We start from the raw sequence: 20,722 nt of genomic DNA, 5'->3' as shown, positions 1-20,722 counted from the left end.
TTTCAGGCGTCATTCACTCTACTGAAACTCTTTTTATTAATAAGTATCACTATATTTGACAATTTCATCCATTTTCTCTTATTTTATTTTTTAAATTGAGATTAATTTTTCAAGAATTATAAGAAACTCAAGACCATTGGAAAAAGCACAATATTGTCGACGACTTGCCCAAAAAATAGAAAATCTGACATGATTGATTCAAGAGTGTCGTAAAAGAGAACAAATATATGTCTCATACTTTATTTAGATTCTTTTGTTCTTATAATATATAATGTATGAATACTTTTTTGTCATATTTCACTGTTTTTCACTGGAAAGTAGTATTGAAAAATAAAACAATTTTTATGTTGAACTAGTAAGTTTCAAAGAAGACTTAAACTTTCTGAAAATATCAGGTGTTTTTTTTTCACTGCTAATTAGCATTTTGAAATCAAAATCACCAGAATTACCCATTTTTTATAATTTCAGGTTAAGTTTTACATTAGAAAAGGGTACTTCTCATACAAAATTATCAAAGTTCAAAGATGACATTTTTTCAGTAATTTAAGTTAATCGGGTTTGTTTGCGTATTTTTTACTGGTAATTGTTATTTTTGAGAAAAAAATTAATAGATTTTAAAGCTTCATTATTTTGAATTATTTACGGTTACGTTAGCGTTTTGCACCGACAACTAGTACTTCACAACAAAAATCATTATAGTTCGAACAAGATTTGCAATGTTTTGAACAGTTTCAGGTTATTTTAACGGGACTTTACAGGAAAGCGGTTATTTTGCACAAAAATCATTAGATTTTAATGAAATTTTACTCTTCCGAACAATTTTCTATTATTTTATGTGATGCCATTTTGGTGTTTTTCATCAGGAGTTGTTGGTATTTTTAATAAAAAAATGTTAGATTTCAAAGAATATTTATAATTTTTCAACATCTTCAGGTTAGGTTGTATGATTCACCTGAAATTAGTCTAATTTGAAAGCATGAACAATTTCTGATTATATTGTTTACGTTGGTCATAAGTTTAGGTTACGTTGTTTGTTTTACATTATTTAGAAATTTTTAATCATTTTTGATCATGTTAGTTATTTTATTGAAAATTGCTTTTTTTATTTAAGGCAAAATTATATTTCAAAACATTTTTAAAAAGTTACAACAATAACAAGATAACAATTGTGTGTTATATTAGCGTTTTACTTCTGAAAGCGGAATTTTTAGTCAAAGTCATTAGATTTAAAAGAAGATACAAAATTTGTGTACAATTTTATGTTAACCAAGTGCTTTGCACGGGAAATGTCGATATAGATTTCAAACAAAATTTACCATTTTTTAATATCTTATGCGTATTTGAACGCTTTTTTACTGGAAATTGGTTATTTTAAAGAAAAATTATCAAATTTCACAGAAGATTTTTGTCATATAATTTTTTCGTCATTTTTTATCGCAAATCAGTACTTTTAATAAAAAAAATAATTAAATATCAAAAAAGGTAATAAATTTTTGAAAAATTGTAGGATATGCTCGCGTTTTGAAAAAAAAATTTTAATCCTAAACAATTTGTTTTTATGTAATGACAGTGTTTTTCGTCTAAAATTGTTAATATTAATACAAAATTATTATACGTTAGTGTTTTTCGTTGGAAATTAGTATTTTTATATTTTAATTTCAAAAGTGGGTGAGGCAACAAAATTAATAATAGTTTGATTCAATTTATGGCTTCTTATAAAAGTATTACATTTATTGATTTTTGTTTATTACTGGTATTTACAAAATGCCCCATTTTCAAAGAAAATTTTCCCTGTTTCCCCTGCAATTGAATTGTAGAAACACTGTGAATTTTGAGAAATAGTCCAAATTCCAATTTTGGTCAATTTTCATCTAGTCACATTAAAAATATAAAATAATATTCTGAATCAATTTCAAGAACTCTTTCTTTCAAAATGTTTGGATTGGTATTCAGCCACTTTTAAGTCAGATTAGTTGGCAGAGTATGCGAATAAAAAGTCTCTTCATTGGTTGGATGTTACATCGATATGGTTAGAGAGTTCGATGCAAGTGCAAGCATCAAGTATCGAGTAAAAAGTGGTACAAAAAGACGACTTTTCCAATGCCACATGGCAAACGCAAATATTTAATTAAAATGCTTTCATAGCAAAATTAATTCTTTAAAAGATTTGATATCCTTTTTGTTGAATTCCATAATCAACCTTAACTTTGATTATTTTTATACATATTCTATATTTGTTCGTCTGATGATTGATTGACGTGTTTCAGGTTCATATATTTAGGCCACTTGAATCGTCAATTCGATTTTTTCATACCACAGCATCTCATTTGTTTCGAATAAATCATTTGATGCAGTCCAAGCTGGAAATATTTTCTAAAAGTGTGCTACTTTCGAATTTGTACAAACGAATTCCTAAGTATCATAAGAATATTGAAAATGTGAAAGAATTTTGGTGTTTGCGTAATCAAATTTTAAATAAATTAAAGAAACGGAAGGTCAGTGAATTAGAATACAGTATAAGAAATGGAAAAATATTAATAGTTTTTTAACCTACCAGCGATGGAATACAAAAAATCGCGATTGATTGATTGATTGATTGATTGATTAAAGAAGAGAATAACTGAATGAAGACTTGTATTAAATGAAATATGTGATGAGAATCTGAAAAGAATCTGAAGAGATTTGCTCGTAAGAAAACTGGTTCTTTTTACTGACTGTGGAGATCATAACAGATTTGTAAAAAGTGAGTCAATGACCGATCTTTGTCGAAATTATCAGATTGGTACAAATCCCACTTATAGACTTTGCTGTCTAGCCTATTCATATGGAATGTAAATAAGCAAAGAAACGTGCATTGAATACGTCACGATGAGTGAGTAGCTTATGGCATCTTTGTGAGACGTGCTTCTTTTTCCCTATTTTTTGTTTTTTCCATTAGCTATTTGGTAACCTCTGGGAACAGGCTTTTAAATTCAGGACGATTCGGATCAACGCAAAAGTATGCGAACTAAAAGCCACAGTTCTGATTTTCTAATTTTAGGATCTAATCTGATTCAATTTCGGAACGACTGCCTATATCGGCCGTAGCCGTCTGCAATCGATTGGAAATTCTCCACAACAAAATAAAAATTTGCAAACTTTATCTTGGAAGCTCCAGATTTCTACTAGTTTATTAAAGATTGAAAGCTTAAACTTGACTTGTAGTAATTGAAAAGGTGTTTTCGAATTTTCATTTTTTCAGATTCTAACGGCTTCAAGTTTCGACACTGATGATTTAAAATTAGAAAATCGTGTGTATCCGAAAATAAAACAAATATTTTTTATGATGCTCGTGTAATTTTAGCTTTAAACATGTCTTTTGTCGGATAAAACAGGCCTTTATTGATAGGAGCTCATTAACCCTGGTTACGGGAGGAAATACATACCATATATATTTATTATAAAACTTTAGCCTAGGCTATATAATTATGATAAGGCTTACCTAATTCGTTGCATATTATTTTTTGAATCTCAGACTATTAAAATAGTTCTAGATTTTTTCAGGATTCGAATTTTAAATAATTGCAGGGTGGTCTTTGGACCGTGAAATGACCGGGAATGTTTTAAAACCAGGAAAACCCGGAAAATGGCAGTGCATTTTTTTGTTGACTGGTAATTTAATAAATTTTTAGAAGTAAAAAATTGATTACTATTTTTTTATAGTTCTGAGAATGAGACCTAAACAGTTAAAAATTAAAAGCATTTGAAATGGAGCTTTTATTATAAAAAACATTTTGAGTTGATCAAATGTAAGTATAAATTAATTAATAATTTAAAAAATTGAACTGTAGTTCTCTTATTATGGATTGAACAGGAATGTGTTTTACAAGATGGTTCTGTATATATGAAATATTAAACCAAATAGTTAAATTATACCAAAAAAGATGAATTTCCAACAAAATATATGAATTTTCGACAAAACAGTTAAATTTTCAATTAAAAAAGCTAATTTTCCACCGACAATGAAGTACATAGATTTCCTATAAAATTGTTTATATTTCAAAAAAAGATATCAATTTTCAACCAAAGTGATGGGTCTTCAACTAAAAAAAAATTAATTTGTAATAAAGTAATTCAACGAAGTAGTTGACTTTTCAAAGTAATAAAATGAATTCTCAATAAAAATCTGATAATTCATATTTCAAGTAAAATTTAAAAATTTTTTAAATAGAAAACAATTGAATTTGACCCAAAAATACGAATTTCCAGTTAAATAGTGAGACCCTCAATAATGTTGAATTTTTATTTAAAAAATTGAATTTCTTTACCAAAACAGATCAATTTTTAATCAAAGAAGATTTTTATTTTAAATCAAAACAGTTTAATTTTAACAAAACGACGAATTTTCAACAAAATAGTTGAATTCTCAACTTAAATTAATTTTCAACGAAAGAATATAAATTTTAATCTAAAAATACAATAGTTTAATTTTTATTTAAAAAATTGTTTTCCTGAAAGGAAATCGAATTTTTAACACAGTGGATAAATTTGCAAACAAAGAAATCAATTTTCAACTGAAATTATGAATGTTCAACCAGAAAAATGAATTTCTAATAGCGTAGTTCAACTTTAAACGAAATAGTTGTATCGTCAACCAAAACAGATTAAGTTTCAAACAACACTGTTGCGTTTTTAACTAAGAAAGATGAAATTTCTAGCAGCTGAATATGTCAAAATTAAAATTTACGAAAAAGAAAGTATACGGAATATAATACCTGCAACTCCCGATATAAGAACGGTTTCGGACATGGCTTGCAGTGACCTTGGATCTATGGAATTCAAACGTTAACGGGCATGGCTGCATGAATCATTTCTGTTGGATTTAGACGCATGATGCAACCAGATGCAACTAACGCGCTGAGATTGCGGCCCTCAAGCTGTTTGTCACTCTTGGCTGAGAGCAGCACTGCCTCTCTTTCGGGCCCGCGGCTCCTCTCATAACCAAAAGGCGGAGGCCATCCATTTTAAGAATATCGTAAACCGGGGGTTCTTACAACGTGAGTTGCGTGTATTATGGAAATTAGAAGTGATTAGTTAAATAATAAAATAATATACCATAATTTGATATAAATTTTGGTTATATTATAATTAACTTATTACTAAAGTGAGACGATGGTCGTGGGGGCTAAAGCGTAGGCTTTGGACCCACTCCTCTGGCTTGCGGGTTCGATTCCCGCCTCGCACTCTGGAAGAGTCTCGTCGGCCAATGCGGTGAACAGCCTAGCAAGGGAGAGAGTTGTTCATCTCCGGAGAGTCGTGGGACCGGTATCTCTAGAGAAAAAGGTTTTCTCTAAGTACTTAAAGCTGTTGCTCTTGCTGGTTCGGAACCCACCTTAAACTGTAAGTCCCCCTTCCACCACCAAGAAGGTACAAGAAAAATGTAAACCCTTAGGGGACACATTAAGAAGTTTAAAAAAAAATTAACTTATTACTAAATGCATTTTTTAATTGCTTGGTTTCGAAAATTGTAGTCTCGGATATTTTATAATGTCGGAAATGTTATTTTTTGGGATTTTTTAGTTGTCCCGCTAAATGTAGACTTTGAATGTTAGAATGTAGTGTGACTCTAGTCAACAAAAATTTAATTTGTGGGTTAAACTGATGAATTTTGACGTGTAACTAATAATTGAACTTTTAATTTTAAAACGGTAATCGTAGAATTTGTAATGTTTTGAACTTAAAATTGCTCAAATAATATAATTTTGAACACTTACTAATTTATTTTTTCTTCAATTTAGAGCATTGAAAATTTTGGCGTGGATTCATATTCTTTAACCAGAAACCTTTAAACTATTCAATTTATAGAAGTTTAAAATGGAAAATTTGGCTGTTAGCGGCGTTTAACTTTCAATTTTTCACATAAAAAGTGATAAAAGCTTCCGTTTTATAATAGTTTAAAATTCTAGATTTTGATTTTGAGTGTTTTAAGTTCCACTTCAGTTTTGATTATTTCAATAACCGTGAACAGTTTTTGCTTATCGGGAAATGACCGGGAATTTTTTTTCCTCAAGTAAATCTGTTACCCTTATTTATTGATATTTAAAGTTTTGTTTTAAATCAATCAGGCGATAGGAAAATTTTTAATCTGAATTCGAAACACTAAAACTAATTTGAATTTCACTTCCCTCTGCTTTCTCAGAGTGTCAATCAATGAAACGAGGTTGATAATTCATGGAAGTGGATCTCAATTATTCCAATTTAATCGCCGGCTGTGGAGAAGAAAACGAGTTGACGAAGCGACAGGAGCCGAATAAAGCTGGTGGTGGTACCCATAGAATAGAAACACTGGCCTGAACAATGGGGGTGTATGCGATTGGAAATTAAAGTTGGCGTGCCACTCTGGTGCACGTGTTGAGCGTACGATACAGACACGTGTTCTTAGCACGAGGGGTTTCATAGAACGTTTTTGAGCTTCAGAAACAGAATAACAGAGCCGTGTACTAATCGTCTTGGCATATGTAGGCACATATTCCATAAGCCTTTTAATCCTAGTTGCTTAAAGCACTCAGCAAACATAAGTTTTTAGAAAATAGTACTCACCCTTAAAAAATAAAAAAGCCCTAAACTGATTTGTCCTCTAATTCTCGACTAATGATCTGCTCACCGCGTGAAACGTATTTCTGCCTTGTTTTTTTATTCTAGGCAAGTTCCAGGGTCAAGTGAGATTACGAATTAACGGTCATTGTCCCATTTTTGTTCCCGCCTTTTTATTTTTTAAATAAAATATCATGTTTAATTTTTGCCGGGTGGCCGCAAGTCAGGAAATCCCTGGAATTCTTGGAAAAGTCACGGATTTTGAAAAAGTGACAAAAGTCCAAGAATTATTGTAATTACTTCTTTAACTTTAAATTAACTGTCAAGAATAATTAGGGCTGCTGCACAGTCACTTTGAGCAACTTTTTAAAAATCGAATTACGTTTTTGTTATTATAGCTATTTCTGAATTTTCTTGAATTATTTAAAAATATTTTAGGACATTCCAAGAGATTCCAAGGAATTTTCAAGAGATTTCAATAGTTTTAAGTGATTTCAAAAGATCTAAAAGAATGAGTGATATTTACAATGTTTTAGAAGTTGTTGAGAAATTTTAAATTGAAAATTTAGATTGTTTAAATAAATTAAAAATTTAAATAATAGATTTAAATAATTTGAAGGTATTTTAAAGGATTTTACAGATTTTCGTGTATTTTTAAAACGTCCAATAAATTTTCAAGAGCCGTAAAAAGTTGCAAGGGATTTAAAAACATTTCAATAAATCAGATTTCATCAAGTTTCACGTGATTTTATAATCATTTAAAAGGGTCACCCAGTGTGTCCGTTCGAGAAAATCGTTCTTTATTTGTTGCCTAAATTTATTCCTACACATGTGTAGAATATGCTTGGTGAAGTGATATTCCAATATTCGAAGTCATTGGAAAGTTACAGCTATTAGAACGACTAGGTTTACTTCATTGTTTAAAGCGTTCTTGAACTTTCAAACGCGTTTTACTCGAAACCACGTTTTACGAATTGGCCGGCATGATATCTCAAAAACTGTTCGACCGATTGATTTGAAATTTGTGGGGTAGTTTCAGTACATGTGTACGCATAGCCTGAACTGGATAATTAAAAAATTCCAAGCCGTTTTTTTCGTACGGAAATAATCGAAAAAAATCATGAAATTTGAAAAAAAAAAGTTCAAAACTGTGTCAATTACACACTTTTCAATATTTCCAAAATATCCTAGTTCAGGCTATGGCCACATCTTCACACATTAAAATGCCGTTTGGTTTTTTTGATTTCAAATAAGTCGTTCGCCCGGAATCATGCCGGTCGTGGACACACTTTTTTTTGACGTGGATGTCTTCGGAGTGGCGCCATACGCATTATAATAAAGATTTTGGGTTCAAACTTACACAATTTGCTATTCACGTGTAAATAAATAAAGTTGTATATTGTTATCGTTCGTAAAAAAATCCCAAAAAATGGTAAATAAACGGACCATCATACGGGGTGACCACCTTAATGAATTTCAATGAATTTATTAACAAAAAAAGGGATTTTGTATGTAGGGTTTCAAGATTTAAAGAGATTTTCGAATACTTTTTGCAATTAATTCTAATTCCTTTGGAATTCACCCTGAATTCTCCTTAATTTTCCTTAATTTATCCTAAATACTTTTAATTCATTTGAATTGTTTCGAAGTATTACCAATTTATCCCGAATTCGATCAAATTCACCTGGAATTTTGATTAATTTCATCGATATCTTTTGAGTTCTTTTAAAAAAACATTAGTCACATTATTGATACCTGACAGGTAATCTTTGGCTCGAAATCAATGACTTTATTAATTTTTAGTTTTTTTTATGTTAATCAGGCCATGTGAGGGAAAATAAAAAATTAGTGAAAATTGTAGGGAATTTTGAAAATTAAGTTTTTTTGCCACCCTGGATATTTATTTAAAGATTTTGTTTAAACATTTCGTGAGTTTGATTTCTGGACTGATAATTGAGATACTTAAAACTTGAATGAATTTGTTATGATTGCTTTATTTTTCTTTTTTAGTTTTTCTTACTTTGAGTTTGATCATCAGCTGGTCTTATTTTCATCTTTGTAAATTGAATGGTTTAAAAATTGGATGTTTATTCCAATTTTTTTGAATTGATTGAAATGTTGAATATATTGTAAATTCAATGCAAGTTTGCCACAAAAACTAAAGCAAAATTTATGTTTCAGGCTTGCTGAGAACCGATTGCTCCTAGGGTGCTTGAGACCGACTTGTGACGAATTTTGCTAGAAGAGCATTACCCCGCATGGAAATGATGGGATCAGCAATGTTTATCCAGAAGTTCTATGGGAAACTTGAAACAAGGAAGTCCCTATGCAGCCTCGTTGTAAATACACAGAAATCGGCTCGCGACGGTTTACACACCTCATCAACCAACAACAGCGGCGACTAATAGTCGCAACTAAAAAAAAGGAGATAAAAAGGGAGCACAGAAGAGTTAAAAAAGCAAGCATGAATTATTCATGCGTCTCTTTCCTCTGCAATTAAAATTATGGGACTTGTTGAGAAGATCCAAGGCCTTTCGTCTTAAACCATTTATTTATTCAGGGCATTGTTTCCTTTTTGTGGCATTTTAACAAAGAGACAACCTTTTCAAAAGCCACGAATCTTTCAGAATTGCTTTCTGAAAATGGAGGAAGGTTTTGCAAATGTTTAGAAATTGTGTCTTGAATTTTTAAGGAAAGGGACATGTGATTAGCAAAAATGGTTCTTGATCCCTGAGAAATGTCACGTAGTAAACAGCTGTTTTTTAGCATTCCACCTATAATAATATCCAGCTGCACTCTCGATTTTCATCGAGAGATAGTAATAATTACAAGTGCGAGACTGTCCTTTCGATCTCAAAATCCCTCTTACACGGGACCACTGATACGATCCAACTAAAGATGCAGTCGAATTTAAGAATAAAGTAAACAAATGTGTCAGCAGAGTATGTAGTTTTAATCTCTTGATTCGAACGCAACTTTAATCGGTTCTTGATTTAATGTGCCTACCAATCGTCCTACGTGAATAAACCTGCCTTTGACCGAACGGATCGGGTTAATTAAAATCTCATCGCTTGCACTCCTCTACCCAATATTGTGATAGCTGCGTTTCTCGCTTTCGCGGTGGTAGTTTCTTAATCCTAATCTTGAAAGAAAAACGCTCGGCACAGTCGTGATAATTATATTTTACTGCGAGGACTGGATTTGTAGGGATATTGGATGCACGCTCTAGACTAGAAAATCAATTATTATTTTCTTGACTTGCTTTAGTTTTATAGATGCAATAACTCACTACAATATTACACTTTTGAACTGTTTTTCTCTTCTTCGAAAATGTTGTATTAATACTGCCGAATTACATAAACTTTAATAATTTATTTTACAAGGGTATACATATTCTAAACTACATAATAAATTCTAAAATCTAAAATAATCTACGATTCCTGGCGAGAGAGAGAAAGAAAGTAAGTAATGTCGACCTTTGTTAAGCAAAAAAGTATGGATGGACAATCAAAATTCAGATTGTACACTGATGTAAGAAGCAATGGGATAAATTCTTCTGGTACTGCGACTGGTTATCTTTCGTTGTATATTTATTTATTTATCAGGTGTGCTGCCGCAAGTCGAGATAGTCGTGTGCTGCCTGTGAAATGAATTATTTATTAAGTTGCCACTTGTATAGTTTCGAGTTTAGTTTAAGCGTAAGTTTGCGAGGCTCCCGAGTGAAGATTTTTGTATATACCAATATATCAGCCAAGAGACTGCCGAGAAAAAAGAAGAGTGCACTTGTTTTCCCATATCCACGTAATCGCACAGGAAATGCAGAGAAGCTTATTCTGGGTATTTTCCGTTCTTAGCGAGGAGTAATAAAAATAAGACTAAGCTATTTACGACTTTGTTAGTGATGCGACACTTGCGCATTTGTACATAATTAATCGATATATGGTACCATTAATGTATGTGCTTTTCGATAAGCAGTGTTTTGCACAACTGAAATTGATTTGAAAAAGGACAAAATTGACTTTTAAGTTGCACCGAGGAAATGTTTGAGTGCAATATCTGGAATGTGCAAGTACAAGTGTTTGATCGACAATGATTTCAAGAGTCAAGACTCCACAATGTTGAATTGAATGAATGTACAGACTGCAACAAGATTTTTAGCAATAGTATTCATATTCTGATAAATATTAAATTTTTCCTTTGTGATTTTATCAAGTATGCATAATTAATTAAGAGGACATAAATGTAACACGCCAATTGGAAATAAAAATATCCTACTATTGCCCAGTAACTGAATGTATTTTTTCAATTAATACAAAACAAATTACCACGATGTAGAACAAAATCAGTATAGAAAAAGTCCAAATTTAAAACTAATTTCAAACACTTTTTTATATTCTTGTCAACTAAATGAGAAAAATGTACCCCTATTTACATGGAGAATAATTAACTGTAACTCGAGATATTGTTCTTTAATCACTAGCATCATTTTCAGCAGCTTCCTCAGCTTCTCCTCCACTGCCAGATCCACTTTCAGACCCAGAATTGGACTCGTCGGAATCCTGTATTGCCTTGCTTTTTACGTTTTTCTTTGGCCTCACGGCTTCAACGTCTGAGCCATCTTCATCGGAGGAATATATATTGGAAGCTACTGAAATGAATCATTTTGAGGTTAAATACACTTGTACATATTAATAACCGCAATGCAAGTTTTAAGGATAATAGGGGGGAAATAAAAAAGAGGGGGTACCATTCCTAAAAATGCGATCAGGCGGAGGTGGATTACTTCGCTTTAAATCGGAATATCTCGATATAAAGAGTTACTCTGAATTATCTAAGATTGCGGCGGATTGCCTAGGATTACCCTGGATTACATAACATTATGGTGGATTACTCCGTCAAAACTAGAATTACGCGAATTTTCAACCAGAAAGAACTAACTTTCTATAAAAATTGTAGAATCTTTAACAAAATAGATGTACTTTTAATCAAATAGTTCAATTTTCAAACAAGAAGATTAATTTTCTACCGAAAAATACGAGTTTTCAACAGAATACATAATTTTTCAAGAAAGTAGTTAAATTTTCAACTGAAATAGATACATTTTCAACCAAACAGTTCAATTTTCAACTAAAAAAGATCAATTTTCCACCAAAAACGGAATAGTTAAATTTTTAGTTAAAAATCAACTTTCGACCAAAAAGCAACGATTTTTAACAATAATGTTAAAATTTCAACTAGAAAGATGAATTTTCAATTAAAATAATAACCAAACAATGACTTTTTGAGAAAGTTGTTGACTTTTCTACAAAGTAAATTATTTTTAACCAAAAGAAATGAATCGCCAACGAAAAATATAATATTTTATTATTTAACCAAAAGAGGCTTTAATTTTAAATCAAAAACAGTTCAAGTTAAACAAAAATTTACATTTTTAACCAAGAAGGTTAATTTTTAACTAAAAGAGATATAATATTAAAAATAGAATAGTTACATTTCAAATAATACAAATGAATCTTACAAGAAGAAAACGAACTTCCAACCAAAGATAAATTTTCAAATAAAATTATGCATTTACAAACAAAAAATGAATTTTCAACACAGTAGTTCAACCAAGTAGTTGAACTTTTAAATAACAAGATTAAATTTAAACAAAAAAAACGAATTTTCAACTCATAAAGATTCATTATTCACGATCAATAAAATAGCTGAATTTTACCAAGCAAAATAGTTGAATCTTCAAACGGAAAATGATTCATTTTTAACCATACAGTTGCATTTTTAACAAACAAAAAAATTGAATTTCTACGAAACAGATAAACTTTCAAATCAAAAACACAACTTTTCAACAAGAACAGATTAATTGTCAACCAAATAGTTGCATTTTTAACAAACAAACAAAAATGGACTTAAAAATAGAACTTAAATTTTCTATCAAAGAAATTAAGTTTTTTACAAAAAATATTTAACCAGAGATGAATTTTCAACTGAAATGATGCCATTTAGAAACAAAAGATTCATTTTTAAGGACCAAGTTCAAACAAGTAATTCAACTTTCAACAAATGAGATTAATTTTCTACCGATAAAGACGAATTTTTAACAAAATAGATGAAGTTTAAATGAAATAGTTGAATTTTCAGTTTAAAAAATTAATTTTCAACGCATAAAACAACTAATTAAATAAAAAGAACAAATTTTCAACAAAATAGTTTAAAACTATTTGGATTACCCGAATTACTCTGCATTACCAGTTCGGATAGCTGACCGGTCCAGCGGATTATCAGATATTTCACCTTCTAAGAAAACTTACTTTTATTACTAGCCGCCCCACCTTTCTTGTACTGGCTCTTAATCGCTGCGAGAGAAATGGCACCTTCATCATCTGAACCTTCATCATGATATGAATCTGCTGCGTATCCGGCAGACGCGCGACCCGCACTTCTTTTCCCAGTCGGTGTCTTGGTGTTTTTTGTCTGAACCCGCATCGCCATTCGCAGTTTCTCTTCTTCTTTCTGCAAAATAATATATTTCAAGTCAAGCAAAGTGCATTGAATTTATACTGAAGGCTTCCAAGAAGATATTACTTATACTAATAAATTACCTTGATCATCTCGTGTTTGTTTTGGTCCGGATTCGAGCCGACGTGGGAAAGGACCTTGATTCCAGATGTCTTTTGAGATCTATCAGCCAAAGACATGGTCATCTTCCTGTGCGTAAAGGACTCTGTCGAGTGAGGCCTGAAAGTCAACTTGGTTCTGAAAACGGCCTGGCCTTGCAGACCAGTTCCCTGTCGAATATAAAGATGATTGTGATCGCCCTGCAGAGGTTGCTTATAGACATCGAAAATTTCGGAGCCGAGGTGAAGAGACATGCTGCCATCTGACCACCGGACAAATCTGGCATTGCTTTCCTTGACCATTTTTCCACTCTCCGTGAAAACGTCCTTCCAGCGGATTGTATTCTCGACCTTAAGTTTCAATCTGGCTCGACCCTCTTCATCGAGAGTTTCCTCCTCGTCGATTTCATCTTCATAAGTTTCATGGTCGAAAGGTCTTGTTTCGACGGACAAAAAATTTGGCAGTTTTACAAAGTGAATCTCCTTACCGAGATCGGTACTAATTTTGGGAATTTCAACGTCGATTCTCGTTTCGGGCGGAGGCTCTACCTCATCTTCCTTTTCCTTCTCTTCATCCTAAAATGTAATTAATTGTAATTAAATACAGCGTCGAATATTAAAATAATGAAGCTTGGTGTTGATCCCCCTTTTTGAAAAGTGCCCCCTATTCTCGACAGACTTTCCATTTTTTCTTTAAATATACTATATTTGAGAATACAATATTTAAATTATGAGGGAAGTTTCAAACTGGAAAGTAGTCTCAAGTCTGATTATAAAATACTATTTTATTGTTCGCATCATAATTTAATTATTAATTATTGTATTTTTAAAAGACAAAATATTCTTGATTATGAGAATGATTTTGAACACATAAAAATGTTTCATTTAACAAATTGTATTGTTTGTCAAACTTTTTTATATCGCCCTAAGAATCCATTCAATAACTATTAATTTACCAATGACCCGTTTTCGCAATTTTTTGTATGGATTAAAATGTTTATTTATTAAATTCCATTATCGAATTGTTGGAAATTGAGCAAAATTAAAACTGAATTTTCGAACTGTTGAGAATTTGAGATAATCTTTGAGATTTTTGTTCTGTAATCCTTGGAATGTTAATCTTTGTTTTACTTGGAATGCTTCGACTTGAAATTTGTTTCACGTCAATTTCAATCTGAAAAACGTATCCACTAATCTTTTTTCGTTTTCAAATTGTTTCAGTTTAAACACACAATATGAATAGCTGGCATCCAAAACAAGGTAACTCTAAAAATTTTCGAAGTGCATTTTTTAAAGGAATACACAATTTATTTAAACTTTTCTATAATAAATTATCAAAATGATCGATTGTGGTAACCCCAGGGATACCTAGCGGATAAAACGGGGACTACACCTTATTGGTATAGGTTTCTCATCCATTTTTGCAATGTGGTCCTGCCAGCTTAACGAACCTCAGTTAGACCGCTGGCAATCTTGTAGATAACATATGAATAGCTTTCAATTATCATATAATTTTCAATTTTGATTCAAATGTTATCAAACTACCGTGTATTATTTTTCTTTGGTGTAAAATTTCTGAAATGTCTTAAACGAAAAAATAGAAATATATTTCAACAATGAAATATTATAGTAGTGATATATTCCTTTCCGTTTCAAATTGTACGATTTTTGGTTACAAAAAAATACGTTTTTAATAATGGTACTTTAAATTTTTGTTGTTTATGTCAATCGCAGATACAAATGGCCAAACAAAATTTTATAAGCAATAACAAAAGACATGAAATATATTTTTAAATTATCCGTACTTCGTAAAATCCACGTGGTGTGTAGAGTGACCACCAAACATAAATTTGATTGTTGTTATTTTAAGTATATAAATGCAAAACCCGAACGTTGTTACTGTCTACCGTGAAAAATAAAGATTAGGGTTATCCCGTTTTAGACGCCAGCCATTCATATATCAATTTGATTAATTCTGCAGGATTTATTTGAAAGCGTTCAATTTTGATCACCTTTTTAATTTTAAAATGCTCTATTTTAAATCCACGATCATTATGATTGCAACTTTTGCTCACTCAGATCTTAATGGAGCTCCATAAACCATAAGCTTCAAATCGGCAAACTGATTATTTTGATCAAGCAAAATAGATTAAAATTAAATCGAAAGAATGCAACTTACATCCTCGATTAATGGTTTTTGTGTACTAGGTCCTTCTCCTCCACTATCAGAACGACCGCGACTTCTACTTCTGCTCCTACTTCTACTCCTACTTTTGCTGCGACTTTTGCTACGACTTCGACTTTTGCTTCTTCTTTCTTGCACCGTTGTTTCTTCAGTTTTATCTTTTTCATCATCAGTACTGATATCGCTCGCATCTCCAAAAAGTGCATCAGCCGTCGGCTCTGGACCTGTTTCTTTCTCGGGTTCAGGCTCTGAATCAGAATCGATCAGCGCCCGTTTCTTCTTGAGGACCGGGTCCATCTCTGCTTCAGATTTTTCGCTTTCTTTACGTTTGCGACTTGGACCCTCGACGTCGCTTCCATCCTCAGATTTTTTATCTTGGCCATCTCCTAAAAATAAATAGGTTTTATTGAATACTAATTTATCAAAAAGTAACAAGTTTGAATTCTTGGAGGAAATTACTGCTAAAGTAAAAAAAAAACTTACCTGCGATTTTCAAAGATTTCTCAGACTCATTTTCACTTCTATCCTTGGGACTCGCAGATCTTCTGGACTTTGGACTGCCATGTGATTTTGCAGAACCGGCAGAACTAGATCGCCTACTTGTCCTCGAAGTATGACTTCCTGATCTTTTACTCGTATGAGATGTCTGGCTTCCAGATCTCCTAGAGGTCCGACTGTCAGATCGAGAAGCTCGACTTCTAGACCTTTTGCTGACGCGAGAGGCTCGACTTTCAGACCTTTTGCTGGCAAGAGAGGCTCGACTTTCGGATCTTTTGCTAGAACGAGACGCTCTACTTCGAGACCTTTTGCTGGTATGAGAGGCTTGACTTCCAGATCTTTTACTGGTATGAGAGGCTTGACTTCCAGATCTTTTGCTGGCACGAGAGGCTTGGCTTCCAGACCTTCTGCTCGTATGAGAGGTTTGACTTCCGGATCTTTTGCTAGAACGAGATGCTCGACTTCCAGACCTTCTGCTGGCACGAGAGGATTGACTTCCCGATCTTTTGCTAGCACGAGATACTCGACTTCTAGATCTTCTGCTAGTACGTGAGGCATGACTTCCTGATCTGCTAGCGGGAGAAGTTTTACTTCCAGATCTTCTACTAGCGTGCGAAGTCTGGCTTCCGGATCTTTTGCTAGAACGAGATGCTCGACTTCCAGACCTTCTGCTGGCATGAGAGGCTTGGCTTCCGGATCTTTTGCTGACATGAGAGGCTCGACTTCCAGACCGTCTGCTAGTACGCGAGGCTCGACTTCCTGATCTTCTGCCAGCGGGAGATGTTTTACTTCCAGATCTTCTACTAACGTGCGAAGTCTGACTTCCAGATCTTCTGCTAGCCCGAGATGCTCGACTTCTAGACCTCCTGCTCTCAGGGGAAGCCCTACTTCCGGATCTCCTACTAGCATTTGAAGTCTGACTTCCCGATCTCCTACTTGCATGTGAAGTTTGACTTCCTGATCTTCGACTAGCGTGGGAAGTTTGACTGCCTGATCGCCTGCTTGTGTGAGATGTTTGACTTCCAGATCTCCTACTTGTGTGTGACCTTCTGCTTGCTGGACTGCCAGATCTCCTGCTTTTTGGAGAAGCGGATTTGTTGCTTTGAGGGGATCCAGGAGCTGAGCCGGAAGCATTGGAATGCGGGGATCCTGGAGTTTTTGATTTTTGACCGGGAGAACGGGAATGGGATTTTCCAGATCTGCGACTTGTGGGAGAGCCTGGACTTTCGGACCTGGCACTTTGAGCAGATCCAGAGCGAGATCTGCCAGTTTTTTGCGAAGTGGGACTTGCTGAACGCGCTGAATGTGGAGAACCAGTTTGGGATCTGTGAGAACCGGATTTGTTTTCTGACCTGGCCGGCGATGCGCTAGTGGACTTTTGAGTTCTGGGGCTTGCTGGTCCACTGCCACTGCCATTGGAGGCTGCAGAACGTGGTCTCTCATCTTCTGATCGCTCACTTCTTGCTCCACCTGGGGTGGGCGCTGCTGCATGAGATGCGGGACTGGCACTACGGCTTGAAGCTGAGGATGCTGATCCGCTGTCTGAATCTGATCCATGGAAATAATTGATTGCAATCAGTTCTTATTGAAGCAGATTCGAATGAGGACAAATTAACTATGTATCAGGATGTCTACCAGGCAGGGAAATTACCAGTAATTTATTCACCGAGGAATTCAGTGACCAGGATTTTTCTCTCGAATGTACTACTATACCAATGAAAAGTGATTTCATGTAATCTAATTCTGAGTTTGAATGGGAATTTTGTGAAAAAATCATAAAATTTTACTTGGAATTGTAAATTTTTCAAAAGAATTGCGATTTTCTCTTAAACACTGCAATTTCTAAAAGAATTATGATTCTAAATTGCCACATGAACTTACGGTAAAAAATATATAATTTTGAATTTAAGGCAGAAGGCTTCCGTGAAAAATTGTACTTTTTACTTTGAGATAGGGAATTTTAGTAAAGAATTATAACTTTGAGCTTGGGAGAGGGAATTTTCTAATTTCAGTAAAGAATTTTAATTTCAATTTTAGGTTCATTTTAGAACAAGAAATGTCATTAAGAATTATAATATTGTGTTGGAACAGATCATTTTCGACATGGAACGGGAAATTTTGGAAAATAATTTTCATTTATAAAAAGGGAATTCACATCAAAAATCCCTGCTTCAAGACGGAATTAGTGAGGTTCTGAAAATTCATTGTTTCAAATCGAAATTTGTTTGAATTAAAATTTTTTGTTTGCAAATAAAAATTTGTCAGAATTTGAAACTTTTTTCCTCAAAATTATAGAAAAAAATACGTCTCACTTATTCTCATAGCTTGTATCGTTGCACTCAAATTTAAGTAATTTTTATTTTATAAAAAAAGTAAGGGCGATAAATTTTTCTTATTTTGATCTAGTGGTCTTAAAAATTTTTAAAATGCCCTAAGTTTTTAAAATTTCATAAAAAGAAACTTCCTTCAAATATTACCGTATTTACAGACTACAACGCCAACGACAACAACGACGACGACAACGACGAAGAACAGACAGACACCGACGTAAAAACTATTTTTTCTGTCTCAGGGAGTCTCAAAACGTCGCCATTTGATGGAATCCGTGAAATTAATTTTTCACATAAAACCAATATCTTCTCATTGGGATCAGATTCTGATTTGAAACAGGATATTTTTAGAAATTAATGTGTGACTTGGAAAAAAGAATTTCTGTAAAGAACTATAATTGTCACTTTGGAAAAGAAGATTTCCGTAAAGAATTATAATATAGATTTTAGGGCAGTGAATTCTCATAAAGAATTATTGGCTGACTTGGAAGATAGAATTTTTCACATGGGACGAAAATGTTAGAAAAGAATTTTTATTTTAATGAAGAGAATTAAAAAATCCCTGTTCAAATTCAGAATCATAATTATTTTACAAAATTCTATTCCAAATCAGAATTATAATTGAAATCATCTGATGTTCCAATTAGGAATTATAATTCTTTTCCAAAATACCTTTTTACACATAACACATCTTTAAAAAAATTTATAAATCTCTTAAAATCATTAAAAAATCGTTTGAAATCATTTAAATCGTTTGAACTCTCTTGAACTGAACGAGAAATATTAACAATTTAACATGAGAAAAATGGGGATTTAAAATCATCCGTCAGGTAGACACCCTACAAATTTCTTTACTAAAATTTCTTTGCTGGACTCAACTTGAATTATAAATAAAATTATCTAGATTTTTACAACTTGTTAACAAAGTGTCACTTTTGGTTAAAAAGTTTAATTGAGCGGTTAGAATTAAACAGACTTAAATCTTAAGCTCTTGAAAATTTAACAAATCGAAGCCTGTTTTCAGTACTTGCAAAAAAGATATCATATTTCTGCTATAGCGGTATATTGTTCAATTAAAGACGTTCTGAATAGTACTGTTATTAAGGAAAATAGGGATTAAAAATGCTAATCTGTATGTATTCAAATTTAAATAATTATTTTAATTTTGATGTTTTTAAAACCTTAGAAATTTGCATTTAAGTATTTTAAACTAAAAAACTTTAATGTTGAGCTATGAAAATTCAACGGATTAAGATTAATGCATTAAAAATGAATATTGTAACCTTTTAGGCAATTTCAGAATAAAGCATTCAAAATAAATCATATATTACTGAAGCATTTGATATTGAACTATTTTTGTAATAAAAAGTTAAATAGTGCACAATTTAAACATGGAAGCCGAGAAATCATAACAAATTAAAAGTTTAAAACCTTTGGCGTTCGAAATTTTGTATTTGAAATTGAAAAGTAATTACCTGGTCTAGAGACCTGCCTGCTATTTAAATTTATAATTGCATATTCGTAATGAAGCTGTATTCCTTAATTTTAGGCAATCAAACGACGTCGTTTCATTAATTATCGAAATTATTGAAACAATACACTGTTTTTCGTTCCAGTTAAATATTTGAGAATCTTAACCTCAAAATTCAAATTTTGCACAATAACTTTGCTCATAAAGATTTCATATTTCTGAGGAATAATAAAATATATTTAAGCATCTTATACCATAAAAAAGAAGTTTTAAAACTATCAAAAACTCGATCTTTCTAAGCTTGAAACTAACAAATTTACAATTGTTAATTTGTAAAACAGTTGCCTCTTAAATTCTTAAAGGGATCAATTCAATGTTCCACAATCTCCACAGGCATCACAATATCAACAGAACTAAACCAGGACCTTTTTTTTATAATTTTGTACGAAATTGTTATACTACTTTCATCAAACTTTAGTATTATTTATCAAGTCCGATTCCGGTTAGAGTCTGTCACGAGGCTAATCTAAAAATTATAGTAAAAATACTCACCTGAATCTCCACTCGAATCTCGCAAATGTTCTATTAAGGGAGGCATTTTACGTGAACAGAGAATGCAATCTTAATTAAGAAAATGTGATTAATTATACAAGTTTGAAAGTCGTATATAATACCGAGTTTATAGTAAACAATCTATCCTAACTACTAAATTCTTTGACAATTTACAGGGTTATGTTTCGCGGATCAATGCGCATTTGCAGCCGACGGCAGGGTCACGTGGCTTCTTTGAAAAAAGTGAAAAAGCCCGCAAGTTTTGAAAATTGTTGACTTACGTTTGTTTAAATAAGATTTATTTAACGTCTTTGGGGCGTAATACAAAGTAGGGCATACTTTCTGAATATATTGAGTACTTACGTGATTCAATAAAACGTTTCATTAGACCATAAAGTTTCAAAAACGTTCGAAAGTTTCACACATTAAATTCAATTTGAAACGCTTTATATTCCTACGATCAAAAGTACAAATATTGTATTTTGATATTTAGTTGAAT

General features: G+C 32.4%; 2 protein-coding genes across 5 annotated transcripts in view; one reads left to right on the top strand and one right to left on the bottom strand.

Moving 5' to 3' along the window:
* Positions 1 to 10,783, top strand: part of LOC117168506 (CDC42 small effector protein homolog) — a 63,414-nt gene extending 52,631 nt beyond the window's left edge. The window contains exon 3 of the mRNA XM_033354223.1: positions 8,755 to 10,783. Coding sequence (XP_033210114.1) covers positions 8,755 to 8,763 — 9 coding nt within the window. The 3' untranslated portion in view covers positions 8,764 to 10,783. The remainder of the gene's footprint in view (positions 1 to 8,754) is intronic.
* Positions 10,784 to 10,854: 71 nt separating this feature from the next.
* Positions 10,855 to 20,401, bottom strand: LOC117168505 (another transcription unit protein). Of its 4 annotated transcripts, none has more exons than XM_033354219.1 (6): positions 20,224 to 20,401; positions 15,856 to 17,418; positions 15,367 to 15,758; positions 13,173 to 13,763; positions 12,882 to 13,083; positions 10,855 to 11,221 (listed from the first exon to the last, which is right to left on the bottom strand). In XM_033354219.1, exons 1-6 carry the CDS (start codon positions 20,267 to 20,269, stop codon positions 11,043 to 11,045), a joined length of 2,973 nt encoding a protein of 990 aa, XP_033210110.1. In that variant the 5' UTR covers positions 20,270 to 20,401; the 3' UTR covers positions 10,855 to 11,042. The 4 variants fall into 4 exon arrangements, with proteins under 4 accessions (XP_033210110.1, XP_033210111.1, XP_033210112.1 ...); XM_033354220.1 differs by having other exon boundaries at positions 10,855 to 11,218; XM_033354221.1 differs by having other exon boundaries at positions 12,903 to 13,083.
* Between the last annotated feature and the right edge of the window lie 321 nt (positions 20,402 to 20,722).

The sequence above is a fragment of the Belonocnema kinseyi genome, chromosome 2 (genome assembly GCF_010883055.1).
Source record: "Belonocnema kinseyi isolate 2016_QV_RU_SX_M_011 chromosome 2, B_treatae_v1, whole genome shotgun sequence".
Taxonomy (NCBI): Eukaryota; Metazoa; Arthropoda; class Insecta; order Hymenoptera; family Cynipidae; genus Belonocnema; species Belonocnema kinseyi.
The sequence above is the reverse complement of the archived record's forward strand: the minus strand, read 5'-3'. Positions and strand labels throughout refer to the sequence as shown.

Bases quoted from the DNA above. Each gene is read 5' to 3' on its own strand.
- LOC117168505 (XM_033354219.1), bottom strand. From the start codon at position 20,269: ATGCCTCCCTTAATAGAACATTTGCGAGATTCGAGTGGAGATTCAG. The intron at 13,084-13,172 runs GTAATTTATTAG...ATTATTTTGCAG, and splicing joins ACAAACACGAGATGATCAAG to AAAGAAGAAGAGAAACTGCG. The intron at 11,222-12,881 runs GTAAGTTTTCTT...GATTCATTTCAG, and splicing joins TGGGGCGGCTAGTAATAAAA to TAGCTTCCAATATATATTCC.